This window comes from Labeo rohita, chromosome 10, assembly GCF_022985175.1.
Source record: "Labeo rohita strain BAU-BD-2019 chromosome 10, IGBB_LRoh.1.0, whole genome shotgun sequence".
Classification (NCBI taxonomy): domain Eukaryota; kingdom Metazoa; phylum Chordata; class Actinopteri; order Cypriniformes; family Cyprinidae; genus Labeo; species Labeo rohita.
Window position 1 is genome coordinate 25,525,658 of NC_066878.1, and position 20,836 is coordinate 25,546,493.

The following is a 20,836-nucleotide window of genomic DNA, read 5'->3' on the forward strand; positions in this document are numbered from 1 at the left end:
GCAAAAATCATGAGGATATTGAGTAAAGATCATGTTCCATTAAGGTGTTTTTTAAATTAGTGACTGTAAATATATGAACATGTAACACGCATTAAGTTAATTTTGAGAATGTTAAAAGTGAAATTGGCAATGTTTGGAATGGTTTGCACCCTCAGATTGTAGATCGTGAAATAGTAGGCATGGCCAAATTGTGTTCTATCCTAACAAAGCATCCATTAATGGCATATGTGTTCAGCTTTCAGATGGTGTAGACAAGTTTCTTTGATAAAATTGACCCTTATGACTGTTTTTGTGGTCCAAGGTTACAAATATAAACAGAGCATGTATGACTGAGTGTGGTTGCTTATTGTTAATAGTTAAAAGAGAAGTGTACTTCCAAAATATCAATTTAGAGATAATGTAGTGACCCCCTTATCATCCAAGATGTTCATGTCTGTCTTTCTTCAGCTGAAAATAGTGTTTTATTTTTAGGGGAAAAAGAAGCATTTGTGGATTTTTGTCCATACAATGGGTTGATATGGTGGCCTGATTTAATAATGTGAAAAAGCAGTTTAAATGGGGCTTGAATTGATCGCAAATGGGGTTGTGAATGGTCCCAGCTGAGAAGGGTGTTGTGTAGTAAAATGCTAGGTTATTGTAATTGGAAAGAATAACAATGTAAGTATTTGTGTAAGCAGAAATGGTTGTTTTGTGTTGCTCTGCCTGAACTCTTGTGTATTGTGCCTGAAGACAGGGTTGAAAAAGTCCAGTTGTATGTTCTTCCTCAATGTTAAGATTGATTTGAAACCTGACCCATTCTTTGCAAAGTGAGCATGCAAAGATGATGAAACACACTTAAGAAAAAAATTCAAACAGCGATATAGGAAAAGAAGAGTTGAGTCAGAGCAAGACGAGATGAGTGTTTGGCAATAAAATGTATGTAAATTGTATTATAGTTGTGAAAAGAAGTGATTGTTTGGCTCGATAAGAGCCACCTTCCTTGCCTGAGATGGTTTACAATGGCAGTTGTGATGGTTTGAAGTGGCATTGAAAGTAAAGTAGAAAGTGTGGGCACCATATCAGGCCATTATGTGTAGAAATATTTGTGTGAAAAAATGTAGTGTGTTTATGACTGAAGAAAGAATGACATGAACATCTTGGATGAGAAAGGGTGAGTACATGATCGGTCAAATTGTTGAAGTGGTGAAAGTGAAGTGGATGAAGAGGAATGTAATGTGAAACATATGAATTGATGTAGAAACAGCTTTGTAAAAAAAAGCATTGAGTGTGTGTTTGTTTGTTTGTGTGTAGTGTTGCTGACATGTATGATTGGGAAATGGTTTTGGATGGACAGAGTGAATGAAAAGAAAGAATGAACTGTCAGCTTCATTAGTGTATGTATATGCAGTAATGAAAATAAGGCCAATGAAGTAAAAAAGAGAAACCCAATAGAAATATATAATCTGAAAGGGTGCAAATTGTAAAGGAACAGACAGAAACGTGAATAAAAATTAAGTGGACAAACACATACTTGTGATGATGTGGCTTTAAATAATGTGTAAAAGAAGTGAGAGCTAAAACAGTGTGTTAGAACTATGATAGTTTGTGATTGGTGTAGAGGTGGTGATGTAGGATTGGTTAATTGGTTTGCATGTAAGATCTGTCCAATAGAAATGTGAGTTTAGTGTAAATTGCTGTGATTGGTTTATGATGTGTGTGGTTCCAGCTGTGCAGCAGGCAGTGAGGCAGTATTTAAGCAGCAGTCATTTGTGAAGCGTCAGCGGAAGCGGCAGCCTCTCTGGGGCAGCCGCTCATGTGCAGCCATGCTCGTGTGAAGACATGCGAGTGTAAAGACCTGCGACTCGACCTGTGCGACTCAACCGAGCAACGAAACCGCCAACGCTCCGCATGCTACTCTAAGTAAGTCCCTTCCCACCCTTCTACTTTCTCCTTTCCACCGCTTCCACTCCTGCCATGTGCCTTCATGTTTCCTCTGGGCACATGGCTCTTCACGCACCTTCAAGCTACTGAGGTGTTTGCTCACACTTTCACCTTTTCCATTTGGCCTGTTCCTTGCTATTCCTCAAACTTTGGCTTCTTTGCTTTCATTGCTTCCCAAATTCTTTCATTCTGTGAAGCTGCTTTGCGGCTCTCTGTATTTCTAACTCTTTGTAAACCTCACTGTGACTTCTGTTAAGTGCTAGTACTAGGACTAATCCTGCCATATTCATTTCTCTTCACTTCCACCCCCACACTACGTCAACTACACCACTTTATGAAGGATCTACATGTGCTGCTTTGCTTTACTGGTGACTTCTACATCCACTTACACCAACATGTTCCAGCAGTACACCTTGTGGAGGGTTCTTTTGTCTAAGCCAGCCATTTCAGCTTGTGCAGTCTACTAATTAGTTGATGACTTTAATCAGGTGTGCTCGATTAACAACTCTTCAAACATGTTGCTGTGCTTCCAGGAAGAAGGTTGCCACACACTGATCTACACAAAGCTCAAGTGATGACTGCTGACACCCATCCATCTACAACACTACTTCTCAATCCTTCCTTCTCATTTTCCTCTGCTCTCTTTTTGCTTCTTTCTTGCATTAAACAGTCTACTAAATCAGTGCTTCACAAGTCCACTCCTCTGTGCCCACTGCTCTACACATTTTGCATGAGCCTGATTCTGACACTTAGTTCTTCATCGATCTTTCTCCTAATGAGCTGATGATCTGAAGGTGTGTTAAATGAAACACACATACAAAATGGGCAGAGCAGTGGGCACAGAGGACTGCACTTCACAACCACTGTGCTACATCCATGAATTGGGTTGGCAACAGCTGCTTGACTTGGTATGAAGGCTTAACTGTGTTCCATCAAAACTAATTACATTCTGATGCTTTCCATATCACTCAATAACACCATTCCAACACTACATTTCACCTACATAATCTAAATAGCACTGCTCACTATATCTCAATAATACATCTTAGTAAAACAACACTGAAAAGAGCCCCACATATAATGCAATGCAATCCAATCCAATTAAGAGATCAACAAAAACATTCCTCAACAGATGCAACATGTTTTAAAGGCTTCAGAACATCATTCCTCCACCAAGCAACACTAAACATAAAGCATCTGAAAACAAATGTTCCTCCAAACATCCTGACAATCACATTTCACACCTACTTACTGATTTTTCCACACTTCAAATCTAATTAATGAAGAATCAAGTAAAGCCAAGCTGCTTCAATCCACTTACTATTCTACTAGGAATATTACTGAAGTTAGTCAAACATTTACTTGCAACCACGACTCAAAATTTGCAAGCAACAAGGCACATGAAGCTCCAGCTGAAGGTGACCCAAATTATACTAAAAGACTCAGATAAAAAAAACAAAAAAAAATTATTACATTACATTACAAAACAATGTATATGTATATATATATATATATACATACACACACACATAATAATTACTTAACACACACACAGAGATTATACTCATCAATTTCAACACACTTGCACATTACATATGATACAAAAACTTTATTGGATTAAGCAAGGAAACAGGTCACTGTCATATTATGAAACCTAGAGCCAGTTTCAGAAAAGAACAAAAATCCATATGATGTTTCTACCTCATCACTGCTCCAGCGGTTTGCAAACGACGGTCTCTGTCTCTTGATGCACACCACCTCCCTCATGTCCTCATAGGACGGGTCCGTCGGCACCAGATCGTGATACGGCAGCTGATACTCCTCCACGATCCCTGCAGGCCCACACAAACCACCACAACACTTTAGATAACATCCTAATAAACATGTCATTGTGTTTATTCATGTCATCTTATTGTCAATGATTATTTTTTTTTCACACTGATTCATTCTTCACCATAAACTATGTCCTGCTCATGATTCAGTTTACCATAACTTGCTTCTCTGAATGAACTTTCTACTTCTGCTGATATTATACACTACACTGAGCTTCATCACTAATTAATAATTAACCCTTGTGCAGCAATACAAAACATACACATAGCTCCATACACAACAATGTCCATGTCAAAAAACTGTCATCACATTTTTTAGAATCAGAGCACAGACTTACATTTGCTCCCATTTTAAAGAAGACCCATGACAGATTATTTCTCAACTACAAATACTTCAAGTCAAACCAGCAACCAACTCATACACATTTTACTTTATGAAAACGCTTTAACAGCAGTCTTTTACACCAAATATCTCTTATATATAAAATGGATTTTATGAAACATGTTGAACTCTACACTTGCTACAAAAATAAATCAGACACCCAAATCAATAATACTTTTGTTCCAAATTGGAGGTTGATGCCTACAAAACAAAACAAAAAAAAAAATTACTGTAAGATTTTGTTTGAACACAGGAACACATTTGCCCCATTACATGCCAGCAAAACTCCACCGGTGCACACAGTGGTTGGCTCTGTGATTTGCCGTAGACTTTTTCTCTAGCAAATATTATAACACCACACACAACTTTTTTTTTTTGTTGTTTTTTTTTTACAACACACACACATACAAACCACACTCTGATACCCATACCAACTCACCCACACAATTAGAGCTGCATTATTTATCCAATTGGCTCTATAATATACAGAAGCACAAAACAACAATAAAAAAAGTATTTGCTTTATTGGCCAAATCTGGAAAAAAAGGCACCATCTGCTAAAAAAATTACTGCTTTCTTTTTTTCGATTTTTTTTTTTTTTTTTTTTAAATTAAGCCAGGCCAAAACAATTAAAGTCTTAACAAAACTTCCATCATTTTCTACTTAAGTGGCACTGCAAATACAAATAGCCTTTTTAATGGGTTTCACTTCTGACATTTTGTCCATAAGCTCCTCAAAGGAACTATTTTGGGACCTACTGCAAAATACTTTTATTAAAGGACATGGGGGTGAAATAGTAATACTCCAATAAAATACACACAATGCCAACAAAAACATACCACACATCTTATGCACCTGGCAATAACACAGGCAAACTGATACAAAAAAAACAAAAACTGAAGACAACACAAATGTCCAAAAGGTCACACAAAGGTTACAATAACATTACAGTACAAACCTATTTCACTCACATTTCTGCTATTTACTACTCATTTCTGTTATTGCAAAATTCTTACATTATACATTCTAATCTTCTCAACTATTTCAACAGAAGTACCTTCAAAAATGTACACCAGTTATCTTAACCTTACTTATTTTTACAGTGCAGTAGCATGTTACAACCTCACTACTTTGCAGTCATCTAGATTTTCAGTGGCCTGTACTCATCTACTTAACTAAACACCACTTAACAAGAAATCCACATGTTTCAAGGAAAATCAGTCCAATTACATTACAAATGGAAACTCAACAGCTATGACATAAGATCCATAAGCCAAACACACTGTTAATAACACAACATGAACCTCTACAATACTGCACAGTAATAGGGAATATGGCTGCCTATTCACACACATTTCACAATTACATTCCATTTCAATTTTGGGGATTTTCCATCAAGTATGTTCACATGACAAATCTTAGCAAGGACAAAACAAATTAGGCTGTAACATTTACATTACACTTGGTAGTGCCTTTCCATATTATTGAGGATTCAGATGAACTGACTTGTATACAAACACTTCAATTACACACTTATAGGAAAATATAAGCTTACAATAAGCTTACAACTACATTATAATTTTACTAAGTCCTTTTTGCAACTAGCAACATTTACATTGTGCCTGTCATTACACCTTAAATGTTATATGGTGCATATATTTAACTAAATACTACAGCATTATTTTCCCACTTCACTAACCAGTTCATGGTCACCAACAGTGTTAGGGGTAACTCATTACAAGTAACACGAGTTACGTAGTAAGATTACTTCTTTCAAGTAACTACTAAAGTAATGCATTACTTGGAACCAAAATATCTGACTTACTTTTTCAAATAAGTAACACCACTTACTTTTTTCAACATCTATTGATTGACAAGTCTCCTGTCAGGAAATTGGGAGTAATCAACAATCACTGAATTCTACACTAAATGTGAACATGCATTAATTCATCTCACTCACAAAAAACAGATTCAGTATTCCTCAAAATGAATAAAAACAGTCAAATGAATATCAATATGACACAACCCTGCAATAATTACATGTGTCCAATAAAACTAATATCCTTTGCGTATTTAAATCACATTTTAACTACTGTCTTTACTGCTGACCTTCCATGATCCAATTTAACTATACTAATAAGCCAAAATTAATTTTTTAACATATAGCTGAATGTGTTAAAGGCCTTTTTACATTACATTTCTTTTATATTAACAACAAACAAGCAAGCCCTAGCCACATTTCAAAAGTAATGCAAAAGTAACGTAACACATTACTTTCCATCAAAAGTAACTAAGTAATGTAATACATTACTGAAAATCCACCACTGCATCTTGTTTTTCACACACTCTATTGTCTTTCCTTAAAACCACCACCACACATTCATACATGTCTTCCTAATGCTCTTCCACAACAAGCAACTACAAAAGTTCAGCTTTCATGTAACTCATTTCCACAGACAAATGAGCTGTGCAAATATCAATGTATTCATACAGTACTGCTGCAGCTGCTGCTACTGATTGTGCTGGACAAAGTACATATATGCCTCCAAAATTACTTTATCAGCAAGTACTGTTGCAAAAGGATAAAACATTTCCAGTGAATTTCTGGAAATTTCACAAACAAATTCTGGAAGGTTTACTGATATTTACCAGGCATTTTACAGCTTGTTTTGAGCTATGAAGTTCTTTTCTATGTGGTTTGGTTGAAGCCATCAGCCCACATCAATTCAACTTATTGGAAAATAACTGTTTAACAACACAACTCCTGCTGCACAACTACACTTATAATAACTACATTGATTAAACACATACATAATCAACAGCTTTAAATCCACTGTTTTGTATTTGACATTACAAAATGACTAAGGCAACACACCCCAGGCAAATAGGGTTATTTCATAAGACGTACATTAAAAAATATCAATCCATTCATTATTTTAATAGTTCAAAACCATACATACAACACTTAAAGTATTACATTAAAAAATGCTAACATTTTTGTCATTTTTGCTAAAAGGTCACATTTATGAAGCTTTATCTTTCCACTAATTTGCATACATTTCCAAAGTATAAATCTGAACATTGCATAAAGCCACGTTCTAAATTCTTGTTTGATTTTGTTGACATATTTAAAGTTTATTTCAAAGGATTTCTGATTTCTCTTGTCCAGTCCATAAAGACAAAAATAACATACACATCACCATATTTTACTAATAATACTTTATGTGAATCAGTGTGAATGACATATGAACAAACCCCTCAGTAAAAACCTTCAGTATACACACACAAATAAACCTGTGCATTTTGGTGTATGTAAGTGCTGCTGAAGTGAAAATAAAATAAAACATTTTAAGAAAAACACATTCAAATTCTGTAATGGAACACAAATCTACAGACAAATCAATAAGTGCAATAAAAGCAACACTTTCAAGTATATTTGGAATGATTTCTTTCCACTATTTTGAAACATCACTTCATAAAAAGCCAAACAACCCAAAATCAACAAACTGACCAGTGCATCAAACACTATTTTCCTGTAGCGTCCTGCCTTAAGAAAACAAGTCTGCTGAAAAGATCTAGACTCTAATGCAGCTGAATACTGTTCCATGTTCAAGTGCTGAGTGTGTATTGGACTCACCGCCAGACACGCATCTCCTGGCCATCTCCCACAGGATCAGGCCAAAGCTGTACATGTCAGCCATGATGTAGGACTGGAAATGACAGCGGTTCAGGCTCTCGTCCAGCACCTCCGGAGGCATGTAGCGCTTCGTACCGACCCGCGTGTTGGGCGGGATGTCCACTTCATTAGTGTCGCTGACAACAAACCAACAACAGCCACATGTCAGGTACAACACACACAAACAGACGTGAACGTTCAATCTGACAAGACCTTCAGACATAATTTGACTGTATACATGTCTATGACAGTTAAGCCACAGATGTATGAGGTGTCTGTTCTGTACCTGATGAATTTGACGGCGAGCCCGAGGTCAGCGATGCAGCAGGTGCCGTTCTTCTTCACCAGGATGTTTTTGCTCTTCAGGTCTCGGTGAGCGATGGCCGGTTTGCCCTGCGTGCCGAAGATCTCGGTGTGCAGGTGGCAGAGGCCGGAGACGGCAGAGTACGCCAGCCGCAGCAGCGCTTTGGTGTCCAGCGTGGTGGATTTGAGGTAGTCGTACAGCGAGCCGTTCTCGTGATAGTCTGTGATCAGATACAGTTGCGTCCACGAGCCCGTGCCCTTGATATCCGCCGCGATGAAACCTGACGGGAACATGGGAGACGGACGAGGTTATATGAATCTGATCTGACCAATCAGAATTAGGGGTCAGCAGATATATTGACAGGACTTTACTTTGAAACTGATCTGACCAGCTCAACCAATGTTCAGCTGATGTACTGACCAATATTTGGCATTTTTCATTTGGACTACGATTAACCAACATATCACCCTACCATCAATCCTGAAACTCAAACCCTCAACCTTCAGTTACAAGTCCAACTCTCTAACCATTACGCCACAATTGCCCCCTAGTGATGAACTCATATATTTCCTTACTTAAGAAAAAAAGTTACAAAGATTTTGCATTCTTAACAATATTTCTTTTTTTCTTAAGATTCTTTTTTCTTAAATTCTTTAAAAGTATCTTCTTAAAAATCATTGTAAATAACTTCTTAAAGTTAGGATAAGAAATTAAGAACTTTGCAATTCTTGAAAAGTTCTTAATTTCTTAAATATGTTCTTAAGAACATCTTACATTTTTCCTTAAGATGAAAATGACAGTCATTATTAGCCTATGTATGACGCTACTTTTTGCTGACTGCAAAACTTAGTAGCAACTCTACAAAAATGAGTCAGGTAGCTTTTTAATTTTACACTATAAATACGATAATCTTTGCCAGTATTCAACACATATGAATGCGCAGGACATGTTTACTGTGGCAGCACAGACATGCATACCAGAAACATTTATTTGGATGAGGGAGCGGTTAAGATGGTCACATCAAACATAAATAGTGTGCACTTAATATGATTATTAGGGGCTAATCTGCAACAAGTGCAAAAAGACGATCATTGAAGCAAGACTTTATCAGTGCATCTTGCTGACTTCAGCCATGTATTCACTAAAATTAAGACTGTCACTTTCTTCTTAAGGAAAAATGTTATGTTGTGCTTAAGAACATATTTGAGAAATTAAGAACTTTTCAAGAATTGCACTTAAAAACATTCTCAAGAACTTTAAGAACTTTTTTCTTAAGAACACGTTCGTAAATCCAGCCCCTGATCTGTCCAATCATCAGTCCACAACAGATATATCAGTTAATATTTGTTTTTTTGATCTGACCAATCACAATCAGTCCTCAACCGATATATCAGTTAATATTTCATTTTTTTTTTCTCCATTTGATCTGACCAAAATCACAACTAGTCCTCCACCTATATATCAGTTGATATTTCTCTCTTTTTTTTTTTTTTTTTTTTTTTTTTAACTGATCTGACCAATCACTTTTCAACCAAAATATTGGTCAATATTTCTCTTCTTTTTACATATATATCTATATATATATATATAGCCAATATATATACAGGCAATTTTTTGGGTTGTTTTTTTCAGACCTGATCACACTAATCACAACTACTGGTCAACCCATATATCAGTTGATATTTGACTTCTTTTTTTATTTCAGTTCTGATCTGACCAATCATAGTTTATCCTCAACCGATATACTGGCTGATATGTGCCAATTCTTTTTTTCCTGACCTGACCAATCATAACTACTGGTCAACCAATATATCAGCCAATATTTTTAATTTTCATACATTTGAATCTCATCCTCACAATCACAACCTGTCCTCAACCAATATATCGGCCAATATTTGCCAATATTCTTTTTTCAGACCTGATCTGACCAATCACAATCACTGCTCACTCAGTATACTGGTCAATATTTGCCATTTCTACATTTTCAGACCTGATCTGACCAATCAGAAGTCAGAATCAATATATTGGTTGATATTTGCCTTTTTTTTTCAATTCAGTTCTGATCTGACCAATCACAGTTCATCTTCAACCGATATATCGGCCAATATATTGGCTATTTTTTTTCCTGACCTCACCAATCATAACTACTACTCAACCAATATATCACCCAATATTTTGAATTTTTTGAATTCATTCAGATCTCATCTACACAATCACAACCTGTCCTCAACCAATATATCAGCCAATATTTGCCTATTCTTTTTTCAGACCTGATCTGACCAATCACAATCACTGCTCACTCAGTATACTGGTCAATATTTGACATTTCTACATTTTCAGATCTGATCTGAACAGTCACAACCTTCCATTACTGATATATTGGCCAATATTTGGTGATTCTTTTTTTCTGACCTGATCTGACCAATCATATTTAGTGCTCAGCTGATATATCAGCTGATATTTTCCATTTTTAAATTCAGATCTTATCTGACCAATCACAACCACTCCTCAACAATATATCAGCCCATATTTGACTTTTTTCCTGGATCTGATCTGACTACTCGGAACTAACGATCATCCGATATATTGACCGATATTTCACATTTTTTAGTTTTTCATTCTTTACTGTTTAGCTTATTTGTCTAACAGTGCAGCAATTTCTGACATCTTTTTTTACTTTTTTTTTTTTACTTAAAATCTAATTTTCACTTCAACATACATTTTTAGAATTAAGAAAATTCCATTTAAATCAATTTTTTTTTTTTTTTAATCAAGTTCAAATTTTTCAGCATTATTTACAATTTATACAATTTAGTAAATATTATGTTAAATACAGATTTCATTTTAGTTCTGCATATGTCATTATCCTGCTTCACATCACCATCAGCCACACTGCTTCCCAAGACATCAGCATCAGCCATTAAAAGCTTTTAGATCCGTTTACCACTAACCAGAACACAGGAGCTTCCTTACCCAGGATGTTCTCGTGTCTCATCAGGACGGTCTGGTAGATCTCAGTCTCTCTGAACCAGCTGGCCTCTTCAGTGGTGAAGAAGACCTTGACGGCGACCCGTTCGCCCCTCCAGCGGCCCATCCACACCTCGCCGTAACGGCCCTTCCCGATCTGCTTCACCATCTGGATCTGTTTGGCGATGGTTCGCTGCACCTGCAGAGGAGATAATGGGATACATTAACACAAAACCCCAGCGACTGATGTGAAGTGTTATTAGATCAGCAAAACTTGGAAATACATTTACTACTACAGCCTTTTGCACATTTTCACCTCCACATGTTGGATGTGGCTAATCTATGTCAAGTTCAAAATTAACACTCCAAAAGAGTGTCAAAACTCACTTAGGTCAGCCAATAAATCATCTCTGTTGGCTGGTATTTTATGACCTGAACTGATTTCTGCATCTAATAAATTTTACCTGAGCAGAAGCATTACTATCACTCATTTCTCTCAGATGGTTTGAGGTACCTTGGACATGCAAATATGCAAGACATACCTCACAATGAACCATTCCAATTCAGATTAATTTTTAAGCATGGCCTTTCATAAATAGTTTTAATATACAGTAAAATATTTTACTAAAAACAATATATATATACATACTTCATAACTACACTGAAAACATATGCAAAAATACACAAAGAATATGGAAAAACATGACAATATTACATTAAAACAAATGAGTTTAATAAAGTCAAAATGTTTAAAGTCATTTTTTTTTCATTTATTGAAGTTCTATATACTTTTCATTTTTTTTAAGTGTGTACATTTATATTATTTTATTTTATTATTTTATTTGAATATTTTCTATATTATAAAATATTTTACTGCAGACAAACAATATTTATGAAAAAAATTACTACTGAAATTTATACACATTTAATTTCTAAAAATGGAAAATATGCATATGACTACAAATGTTTTTTTTCATTCTATATAATTTTCACTTACATTTTTTTAAAATATTATTTTTGCTACTACTATTATTACTATTATTATTATTATTATCATTATTCAAAAAGTTAGAGATAATCAAAAAGGGATCAGATTTTTCTCAAATTATATTTTTTCCACGATTTTTTTACGTTGATAACTAATACTAGTCTAAACAGTTTATGCAACTGACCTCTGCTGATTATTACTAATATGATCAAATATTAAATCCAGAATAATATTTAAAAAAAAATTCTACTGTTACAGAGACTAAACACTATTCATAAATGGAAGAATCTATGTACAAGGTAACAGTTACATGGTTTATATGGTGAGTGTTGTAATGTGTGTTTCTGACCAGCAGAGGGAGTCCTGATCCACTGCCAGAGCTCTGAGACTGTTCAATCAGATCCTTCAGAGATTCTCCAGCGGGAATGAAGGTCTCGTCCTGCTCCAGGCCCATGCTGTAGCGCGCCCGCATCTCCTGACGCTTGTATCTGACACACATCAAACGCAAAACATGAATTCAAGTGACTGATTCCTGATATAAAGACTCCTCAGAGTGATGACGATGAGGAGGATGATGTACCTGCAGTAGACGTATACGATGATGATGAGCAGTGCGGTGCAGCAGACGCTCACTGAGACGAACAGAGGCATGTATTGGTAGCTGCCGTCCTGATCTGAGAGACACCAAACACTTCAGTCACGTGTGTGTGAGAACACAGGAACACAAAACTGATTCAAGTAGCGTTTATTGATAGTGCTGATAGTGACGTTCTGAAACCTCTAGCATCTTAATACATCATCTTCCACCTACAACATCCTAGCAATAGCAGCGTGTTTTTCCACAGTCAAAAGCATAATATTTAGAGGAAATGCAAAAATCATGTTTGAATCGTGTTTCTCTGTCATTTTGTTCTCAGGTCAGTGTGTGTTCAGCAGGGAAACCGAGTCGTAATCGATCATCATCTTCCTGCAGCGCTGCGCTCGAGTTTCTGACGGACGACACCGATGAGAGCCCAACGTGGGACGCCGCTCGCTGGGACTCTAACCTTACACACACTAGAATGCGCGCGCACACACACACACTCTTTCTCTTACACTGAGGTCTGAGGTGTCATGTACGGTCACAGATGGACAGCTATCAGGAAACTCAAGCGCTCCCGTGAGACAGCGTGTCCTTTTCATTAGAGCGGTAGGGAACACGCTCCCGCTGCAGCGCAATTCCAGAAGCCCCTGCAGCCCAAAAGCTGCGGTTTGTAACAGTTTAACCTGTCAAAAACCATCAGCCCAGAGGTGTGCGTGTGTGTGTGTGTGTGTGTGTGAAAGATGAATTCTGATCATGTATTATCAGCATGCTGTGTGTCTCATGATTACAGAAAACACAAAGCTTTAAACACATATTTTCATTTTTAATTCCCATTCAACTCACCAACAACCATTCTGCAAACTCTTAGCTCTGAAGACCAGCAGAAACATTAATTCAGTCAAATGTGTGACTAGTCGTGTAACGTGTCATTTTTGGGCCGTTTGAGTGACGCTGTTTAGTTTGATGTAGTTTTGTGAATGCTGCTGTCTCACCGGGTCTCTTGAGCGGAGGCAGTGTCGGATGGAGGTCTCGGTTACAGAAATCCTGATCCGTGCAGCATTCTAGGATCCTCCTCAGACGAGCGTTCCCAGTGTCCTGATGGAAGAGGGCATGTGTTCATATAAGCAGCAGACAGATACAGACAGAAGGACAGATGAAAAGAGACAGTCAGACAGATGGACAGCTGGACAGAGACAGGTACAGATATACAGATACAAACAAACGGACACGTAAAGGAAACATGTACAGACAAAGACAGACAGAGACGGACGGACGGACAGACAGACAAAAAGACAGATACAGATAGACAGATGGACATATGGAAAGACAGACACAGACAGACGGACGCACTGACAGAGGGACAGACAGATACAGATATACAGATACAAACAAACGGACACGTAGAGACAAACATGTACAGACAAAGACAGACAGAGACGGACGGACGGACAGACAGACAAAAAGACAGATACAGATAGACAGATGGACATATGGAAAGACAGACACAGACAGACGGACGCACTGACAGAGGGACAGACACAGACAGATACAGACGGACAGATGAAAAGAAACGGTCAGACAGATGGACAGAGATACAGATACAAACAAATGGACACGCAGAGACAGACATGTACAGACAGATAAAGACAGACAGAGACAGACGGACAGACAGACAAAAAGACAGATACAGATGGACATATGGAAAGACAGACAAACAGATGAACGGACGCACTGACAGACAGAGGGACAGACAGAAACAGATACAGACAGACAGATACCAACAGATGGACAGACATTACCAACAGAGACAGACATTTACAGACAGATAAAGACAGACAGACACAGACAGATGGGCAAACTGGCAGACAAATCAGATACAGATACAGACAGACAAAGAAAAACAGATACAGACGGACGGATGGATGGAAGGACAGATGGACAGACAGAGACAGACAGACAGATACAGATGGATGGACAGACAGAAAGACCGACAAAGACTAACAGACACAAACACACAGACAGATTGATGGACAGACTGACAGATGGAAAGACAGATACAGATGGATGGATGGACAGACAGAGACAGACAGACAGATACAGATGGACTGACAGACAGAAGACTGACAAAGACTAACAGACACAGACAGATAGATGGATGGATGGACGGACGGACTGACAGAGACAGACAGACAAACAGATGGAAAGACAGACAAAGACAAACAGACACAGACAGACGGATTGATGGAAAGACAGATACAGACAAACAGACACGGATGGATGGATGGATGGATGGACGGACTGACAAAGACAGACGGACAAACAGATGGAAAGACAAACAGACGGACTGATGGAAAGACAGATACAGATGGATAGATGGACAGACAGAGACAGACAAACAGACACGAATGGATGGATGGATGGACAGACTGACAAAGACAGACGAACAAACAGATGGAAAGACAGACAGACGGATTGATGGAAAGACAGATACAGATGGATGGATGGACAGACAGACGGACAGACAGACAGACAGATACAGATGGACGGACAGACGGAAGACTGACAAAGACTAACAGACACAGACAGATAGATGGATGGATGGACGGATGGACGGACTGACAAAGACAGACGGACAAACAGATGGAAAGACAGACAAAGACAAACAGACACAGACAGGCAGAGGAAGGACAGACGGGCAAACTGACAGACAGATGAATGGACAGACCGATACAGACAGACAAAGATAGACACATACAGACGGATGGACGGACAGACAGATGGATAGGCACAGACAGACAAAGACAAAGACTAACAGACACAGATGGATGGACGGACGCACAGACAGACAGATACAGATGGACAGACAGACAGTCGAAAAGACAGATACAGATAGACAGACGGACAGATGGAAAGACAAAGACAAACAGACAGACTGGCAGATGGACAGACAGACAAATGGACAGACCGACACAGGCAGACAAACATAGACACATACAGACGGATGGACGGACAGACAGATGGACAGGCACAGACAGACAAAGACTAACAGACACAGACAGATGGATGGACGGACGGACTGACAGACAGAAACAGATGGACAGACAGACAGTCGAAAAGACAGATACAGATAGACAGAAGGAAAGACAAACAAAGACAAACAGACAGACAGGCAGATGGACGGACAGAGACCAACAGAGACAGAAAGACGGACAGACAGATACAGACAGACAGAGACAGATACAGACAGACAGACAGACTGATACAGATACAGACAGATGGACGAAAGGAAACTCACCCTGCACTGAAACTCTGAGCCCACTGACCCCAGACAGCCAGATGTGAGCACCGGAGAGCCGCCCTCCTCTTCCTCCACCATAGTGAAGCAGTAACCATCAGTCCTGCATCATCATCAAGATGAACACTGTGTAAAACTACACACTCTGACTTCATGATAATAATAATAATAATAATAATAATAATAATAATGATTATTGTTTATGCTTAATTGTAAATCATTCTGTACTGCATTTCTGTTACTGTTAATGTAATCTTGTAAGCACGCTGTGTGATTTTACCACAGAAAAGGTGTGTGTTTGTGTGTGAGCTGTACCTGCAGGTGTTGTTGCTGGAGTCTTCAGGACAGTGATGATAACAATGACACAATAACATCCTCTCTGGAATCACGGGCGTCGCACTGCCGCTGCTCTCCTTACCGCCGCCCGCCGTCACCTTCCCAGAACTCCTCTGTAACATGGTTTCCAACACGTTCGCTGCAGAGACACAGATTCACGTTAAAATACAACAAAATACAAGTGTCCTAAAGGAGATACATCAGCCAGAACTTGGAATTATGGGTAGTGCAGTTCTTCTCCACAAATTAAACACACAGTATATTCATAACAAAGCTGAAATCAGTTCCCAACCTCACAGCTCATAATACGCTTGTCCTGAACTTTATAGTTTAATCGCTAATGATCATTTTCACTCAAATGTGCTAAACAACTTAACGTCCTCAGATACACATGAGAGCTGCGAGTGTGAAGATCCGTGTGTGTGTTAATGTCAGTGAGTCACTGTGTGTGTGTGTGTGTGTGTGTGAAGAACAGCTCGTACCGCTCTGATATCACAGCTGCCAAGAAGATAAAGCCGCAGATGCTCTCGGCCTTGACAAGATTATCACAAATACCCACGAGTCTCTGAGACAGACTCCTGTCGCCAGGAGCGATCGTGAGCTGAAACGCTTTGAAGATTCATCAAAGTCACGATCAGATTCACATTTAACTACAGACCACCAAACCAACAGCAAATGATGATGATCTCTCAAGATGATACACATGAAAATCACAGTTTACAAGCCATAACATGCTGTGTATCAAATCTCCACTGCCAGTTTTTATTTTGTCACAATTTGTAACTAAATTATGGAACAGCTCTTTATACACCACCAGTCAAAAGTTTTTGAACAGTAACATTTTTAATGTTTTTTAAAGAAGTCTCTTCTGCTCACCAAGCCTGCATTTATGTGATCCAACATGCAGCAAAAGCAAAATTTTGAAAAATTTTTACTATTTAAATAACTGATTTCTATTTGAAAATATTTTAAAATGTAATTTATTCCTGGGATCAAAGCTGAATTTTCATCATCATTACACCAGCTGTCAGTGTCACATGATCCTTCAGAAATCTTTCTAATATGCTGATTTGCTGATCAGAAAACATTTTTATTATTACTACAACAAATATTTTAAACAGCTGAGTATATTTTTTACAGGATTCTTTGATGATTAGAAAGATCCAAAGATTTATCTGAAATAAAATGCTTTTGTAACAATAACAAATAAATAAATATATAGATATTAACATAATATATATAAACATAGATAGAAATGATAGAAATTAATACTTCTATTTAGCAAGGATGCTTTAAATTGATTAAAAGTGATTATAAAGACATTTGTAATGTTACAAAACAGTTTGATTTCAGATAAATGCTGTTGTTCTGAACTTTCTATTCATCAAAAAAACCTGAAAAAATTCTACTCAGCTGTTTTCAACATCATAATAATAAGAAATGACTTTTGAGCAGCAAATCAGAAATTAGAATGATTTCTAAACGATCATGTGACACTGAAGACTGGAGTAATGATCATAAAAATTCTGCTTTCAAATCACAGGCATAAATTACATTTTAAAACATATTCAAACAGAAATCCGTTATTTTAAATAATAAAAAATATTTCCAAATTTTTACGCATATACGATTCATACGCATTCATGTGGACATACAAAGAAAATCTCAATTGCTTGATGGTTTATATCACCACAGAATATAAACAACAGATGTGACTGAACAAAAAATTATGTCAGTAAAGAAATCACAGATGATTTGACACCAAACTACCATATATTTATTCCTCTATACTTTAACGGAGACCTACTATTTCTCTTTCTTTCCGTATTTTGCTTTTTTTTTACTCATCATGCTGCTTCATCAGTTCTTTCTTTATGTGTAAAATCTCATTTTTTCCAGTGAGTAGGTGCTTCTCTTCTTATAAATGCATTTGCCATCTCAAACGAACAATAATAAACAAAGATAAAACAGTCTGACCCTGAGAATGACTTGAGATGTTCAGAAGAATCTGAAAACAATGACTGATAAACGTTTCACTATCAAGACAAAAACACAACTCTTTGGCAGAAAAACAATCACTGCTGCTCTTATTATCATCACCTTATATATATATATATATATATATATATATATATTTTTTTTTTTTTTTTTTTTTTTTTTTTTTTTTGAAGATTTTTTTAAATTAAGTTTTTAGTTTTATTTAATCAAATATCAAATATTGCTGCTCTTATTATTTTGATACATTTTTTAAATACATCTTTACTTTTCTTAATTTTTAAATTGAAGTTTTTACCTTCAGTTATCTTTATTTCTAACTTTGTTTTTTTGTGTGTGTGTGTTTTTTTTTTTTTTAAGTGCAGCACAGCAATGACACTTTATACTGTATATTTTTCTTCTTTTTTGTACTACTGTTGATCTACAGCATATACCAGTGCTTTGGCCATATGGATGTACAATCATTTCTCAAGCTGGTAAACACATTAAATCTGAAAAACAAACTGTCCTGAGAGATGATCGTTAGTAAACACCTCATACTCAGCATAAACCTCCTCACATTAACATGACTTCAGCTTCACTGAGACACAGAACAGCAGCGACACTGATGATAATACACACACACACACACACACACACACACACACACACACACACACACACACGACTGAACATTCAGAAACACTTCAGTCCATCACACTAAAGAAACAAACACTGGAGATCACTGATGACAAAACCGGCAAGGTCACACAGAAACCTGACACTCACACAGAAACCTGACACTCACACACACACACTCACACACACACACACACACACACACACACACACACACACACACACACACACACACACACACACACACACACACACACACACACTCATAAGTCTCTATAAGTGGCTCAGATCAGCAGAAACAGGAGGTTTGTGTCACTGACTCTTAAACTTACAGAAGTTTAACCACACAAAACAGCGGTGGTGGAGATCATCCGTCAAACGCTGCTTTACTTTACTCTTTATTTAGTCTTTCTGGGCTCTTTTGAGCTCAACTCATGTCTAGTTTTCTGCTGCCAGTACAAGAGAATCAACATTCGTAGTTCACAGTATGTAAAACAGTGACTGTGATTCATGTGTAAATACAACTGTGACACATACACACGTACACACAAAGTGCAAACATACATTTGCAGAGCAGATATAAATTATAATGAAATCTTTTTACAATTTCAGAATTAAAATTAAAAAGTATTGTTTTTTGTGTGTAAATACACAGTATTATCAGAGTAAATAAAAAAATCCCTAATTGGATTTTTCTCTTTTCTTTCTTTTGTTTTGTTTTTTGTTTTACAAAGCTAAAGAGCCACATATAATAATAATAATAATAATATTAATACAATAAATATATATAAATATATATCAATTAATAATAAATTAAAATAAAATAAAATAAAATAAATAAATAAATAAACATTTTCTTTTATGGCAATAATAAAATCTTTTACTGCATTTTTAGAATTTGAAAAAACAAAACTATATATTGTTTTTCTGGAAAACCACAGAAAACAATAAAATAAAGAGTACATCTAAAATAATAAACATATAATATTAATAGGAATAAATAATAACAGCAATTACTACCTATGACACAGTATTTACTTATTTATTTATTTATTTATTTATTTATTTATGTTTGTTTGTTTGCAACTTCAGAATTTAAAAACTATGAATTGTTTTCCCAATTTTCTTTTTCTTTTTTTTCATTCTTTTTTGTTTTGTTTTGTTTTACAGAATACAGAGACACAAATAATAATAATAATAATAATAATAATAATAATAATAATAATAATAATAATAATAATAATAATAATGAATAAAATACAAATATCAATTAAAAGAAAATAAACCAACATTACAATAAAATAAAATTATTAAACAATAAAATTAATAAAACATTGAAATTAAACATAAATAAATAAAAAATACATAAAAATAAAAATAATAAAACATCAAAATCAATCAAAGAAATATTGAACTTTTTGGAAAATAAATAAAAATAAATAAATAAATCAGATTAAAATTTTTTTTTTTCCAGTTACCATTTTTAAATTTTCCAACCTGAAGAGCCACAACTACATCAATCCATCCATAAAATAAAATAACATACAATACAATATAATAAAAAAATATATAAATAAATAAATCAATAACATAAATTCATCCATAAAATAAAATAAAAAATAAAACAAATCCATCCATAAAATAAAATAAATTAAATTACAATACAATAAAAAAAAAATACAAATAAATGAAGGGCTTGTATTCATTTTGTGAGGCTCATTTCTGGAGTTGTTCAATGAATAAATAAATAAATACACACTGATGTCTCAGTTAATGACTACAGCAGATGAGAGAGAGAGAGAGAGAGAGAGAGAGACGCAGAGAGAGAGAGAATCAGGTTGAGTTCTCCAGGTGTGGGGAGTAAATCTAGCAGACACACACACACACACACACACACACACAGATCTCTGACCTCAGTGAGTTCACACAGGAGTCAGACC

At 36.3% G+C, this 20,836-nt stretch overlaps 1 protein-coding gene across 3 annotated transcripts in view; it reads right to left on the reverse strand.

The window, feature by feature from the left end:
• Positions 1-20,836, reverse strand: part of bmpr1bb (bone morphogenetic protein receptor, type IBb) — a 121,259-nt gene that overhangs the window by 1,107 nt on the left and 99,316 nt on the right. For 2 of the 3 annotated variants that reach the window (XM_051121284.1, XM_051121285.1), the window contains 9 exons: positions 16,263-16,422; positions 15,948-16,050; positions 13,645-13,747; positions 12,650-12,743; positions 12,419-12,557; positions 11,088-11,280; positions 8,097-8,394; positions 7,772-7,947; positions 3,622-3,752 (listed from right to left, as the gene is read on the reverse strand). In XM_051121284.1, coding sequence (XP_050977241.1) covers positions 3,622-3,752; positions 7,772-7,947; positions 8,097-8,394; positions 11,088-11,280; positions 12,419-12,557; positions 12,650-12,743; positions 13,645-13,747; positions 15,948-16,050; positions 16,263-16,422 — 1,397 coding nt within the window. Of the gene's footprint in view, positions 1-3,621; positions 3,753-7,771; positions 7,948-8,096; positions 8,395-11,087; positions 11,281-12,418; positions 12,558-12,649; positions 12,744-13,644; positions 13,748-15,947; positions 16,051-16,262; positions 16,423-16,575; positions 17,150-20,836 lie in introns of those variants that run through there. The other variant, XM_051121286.1, reaches the window with a different exon arrangement.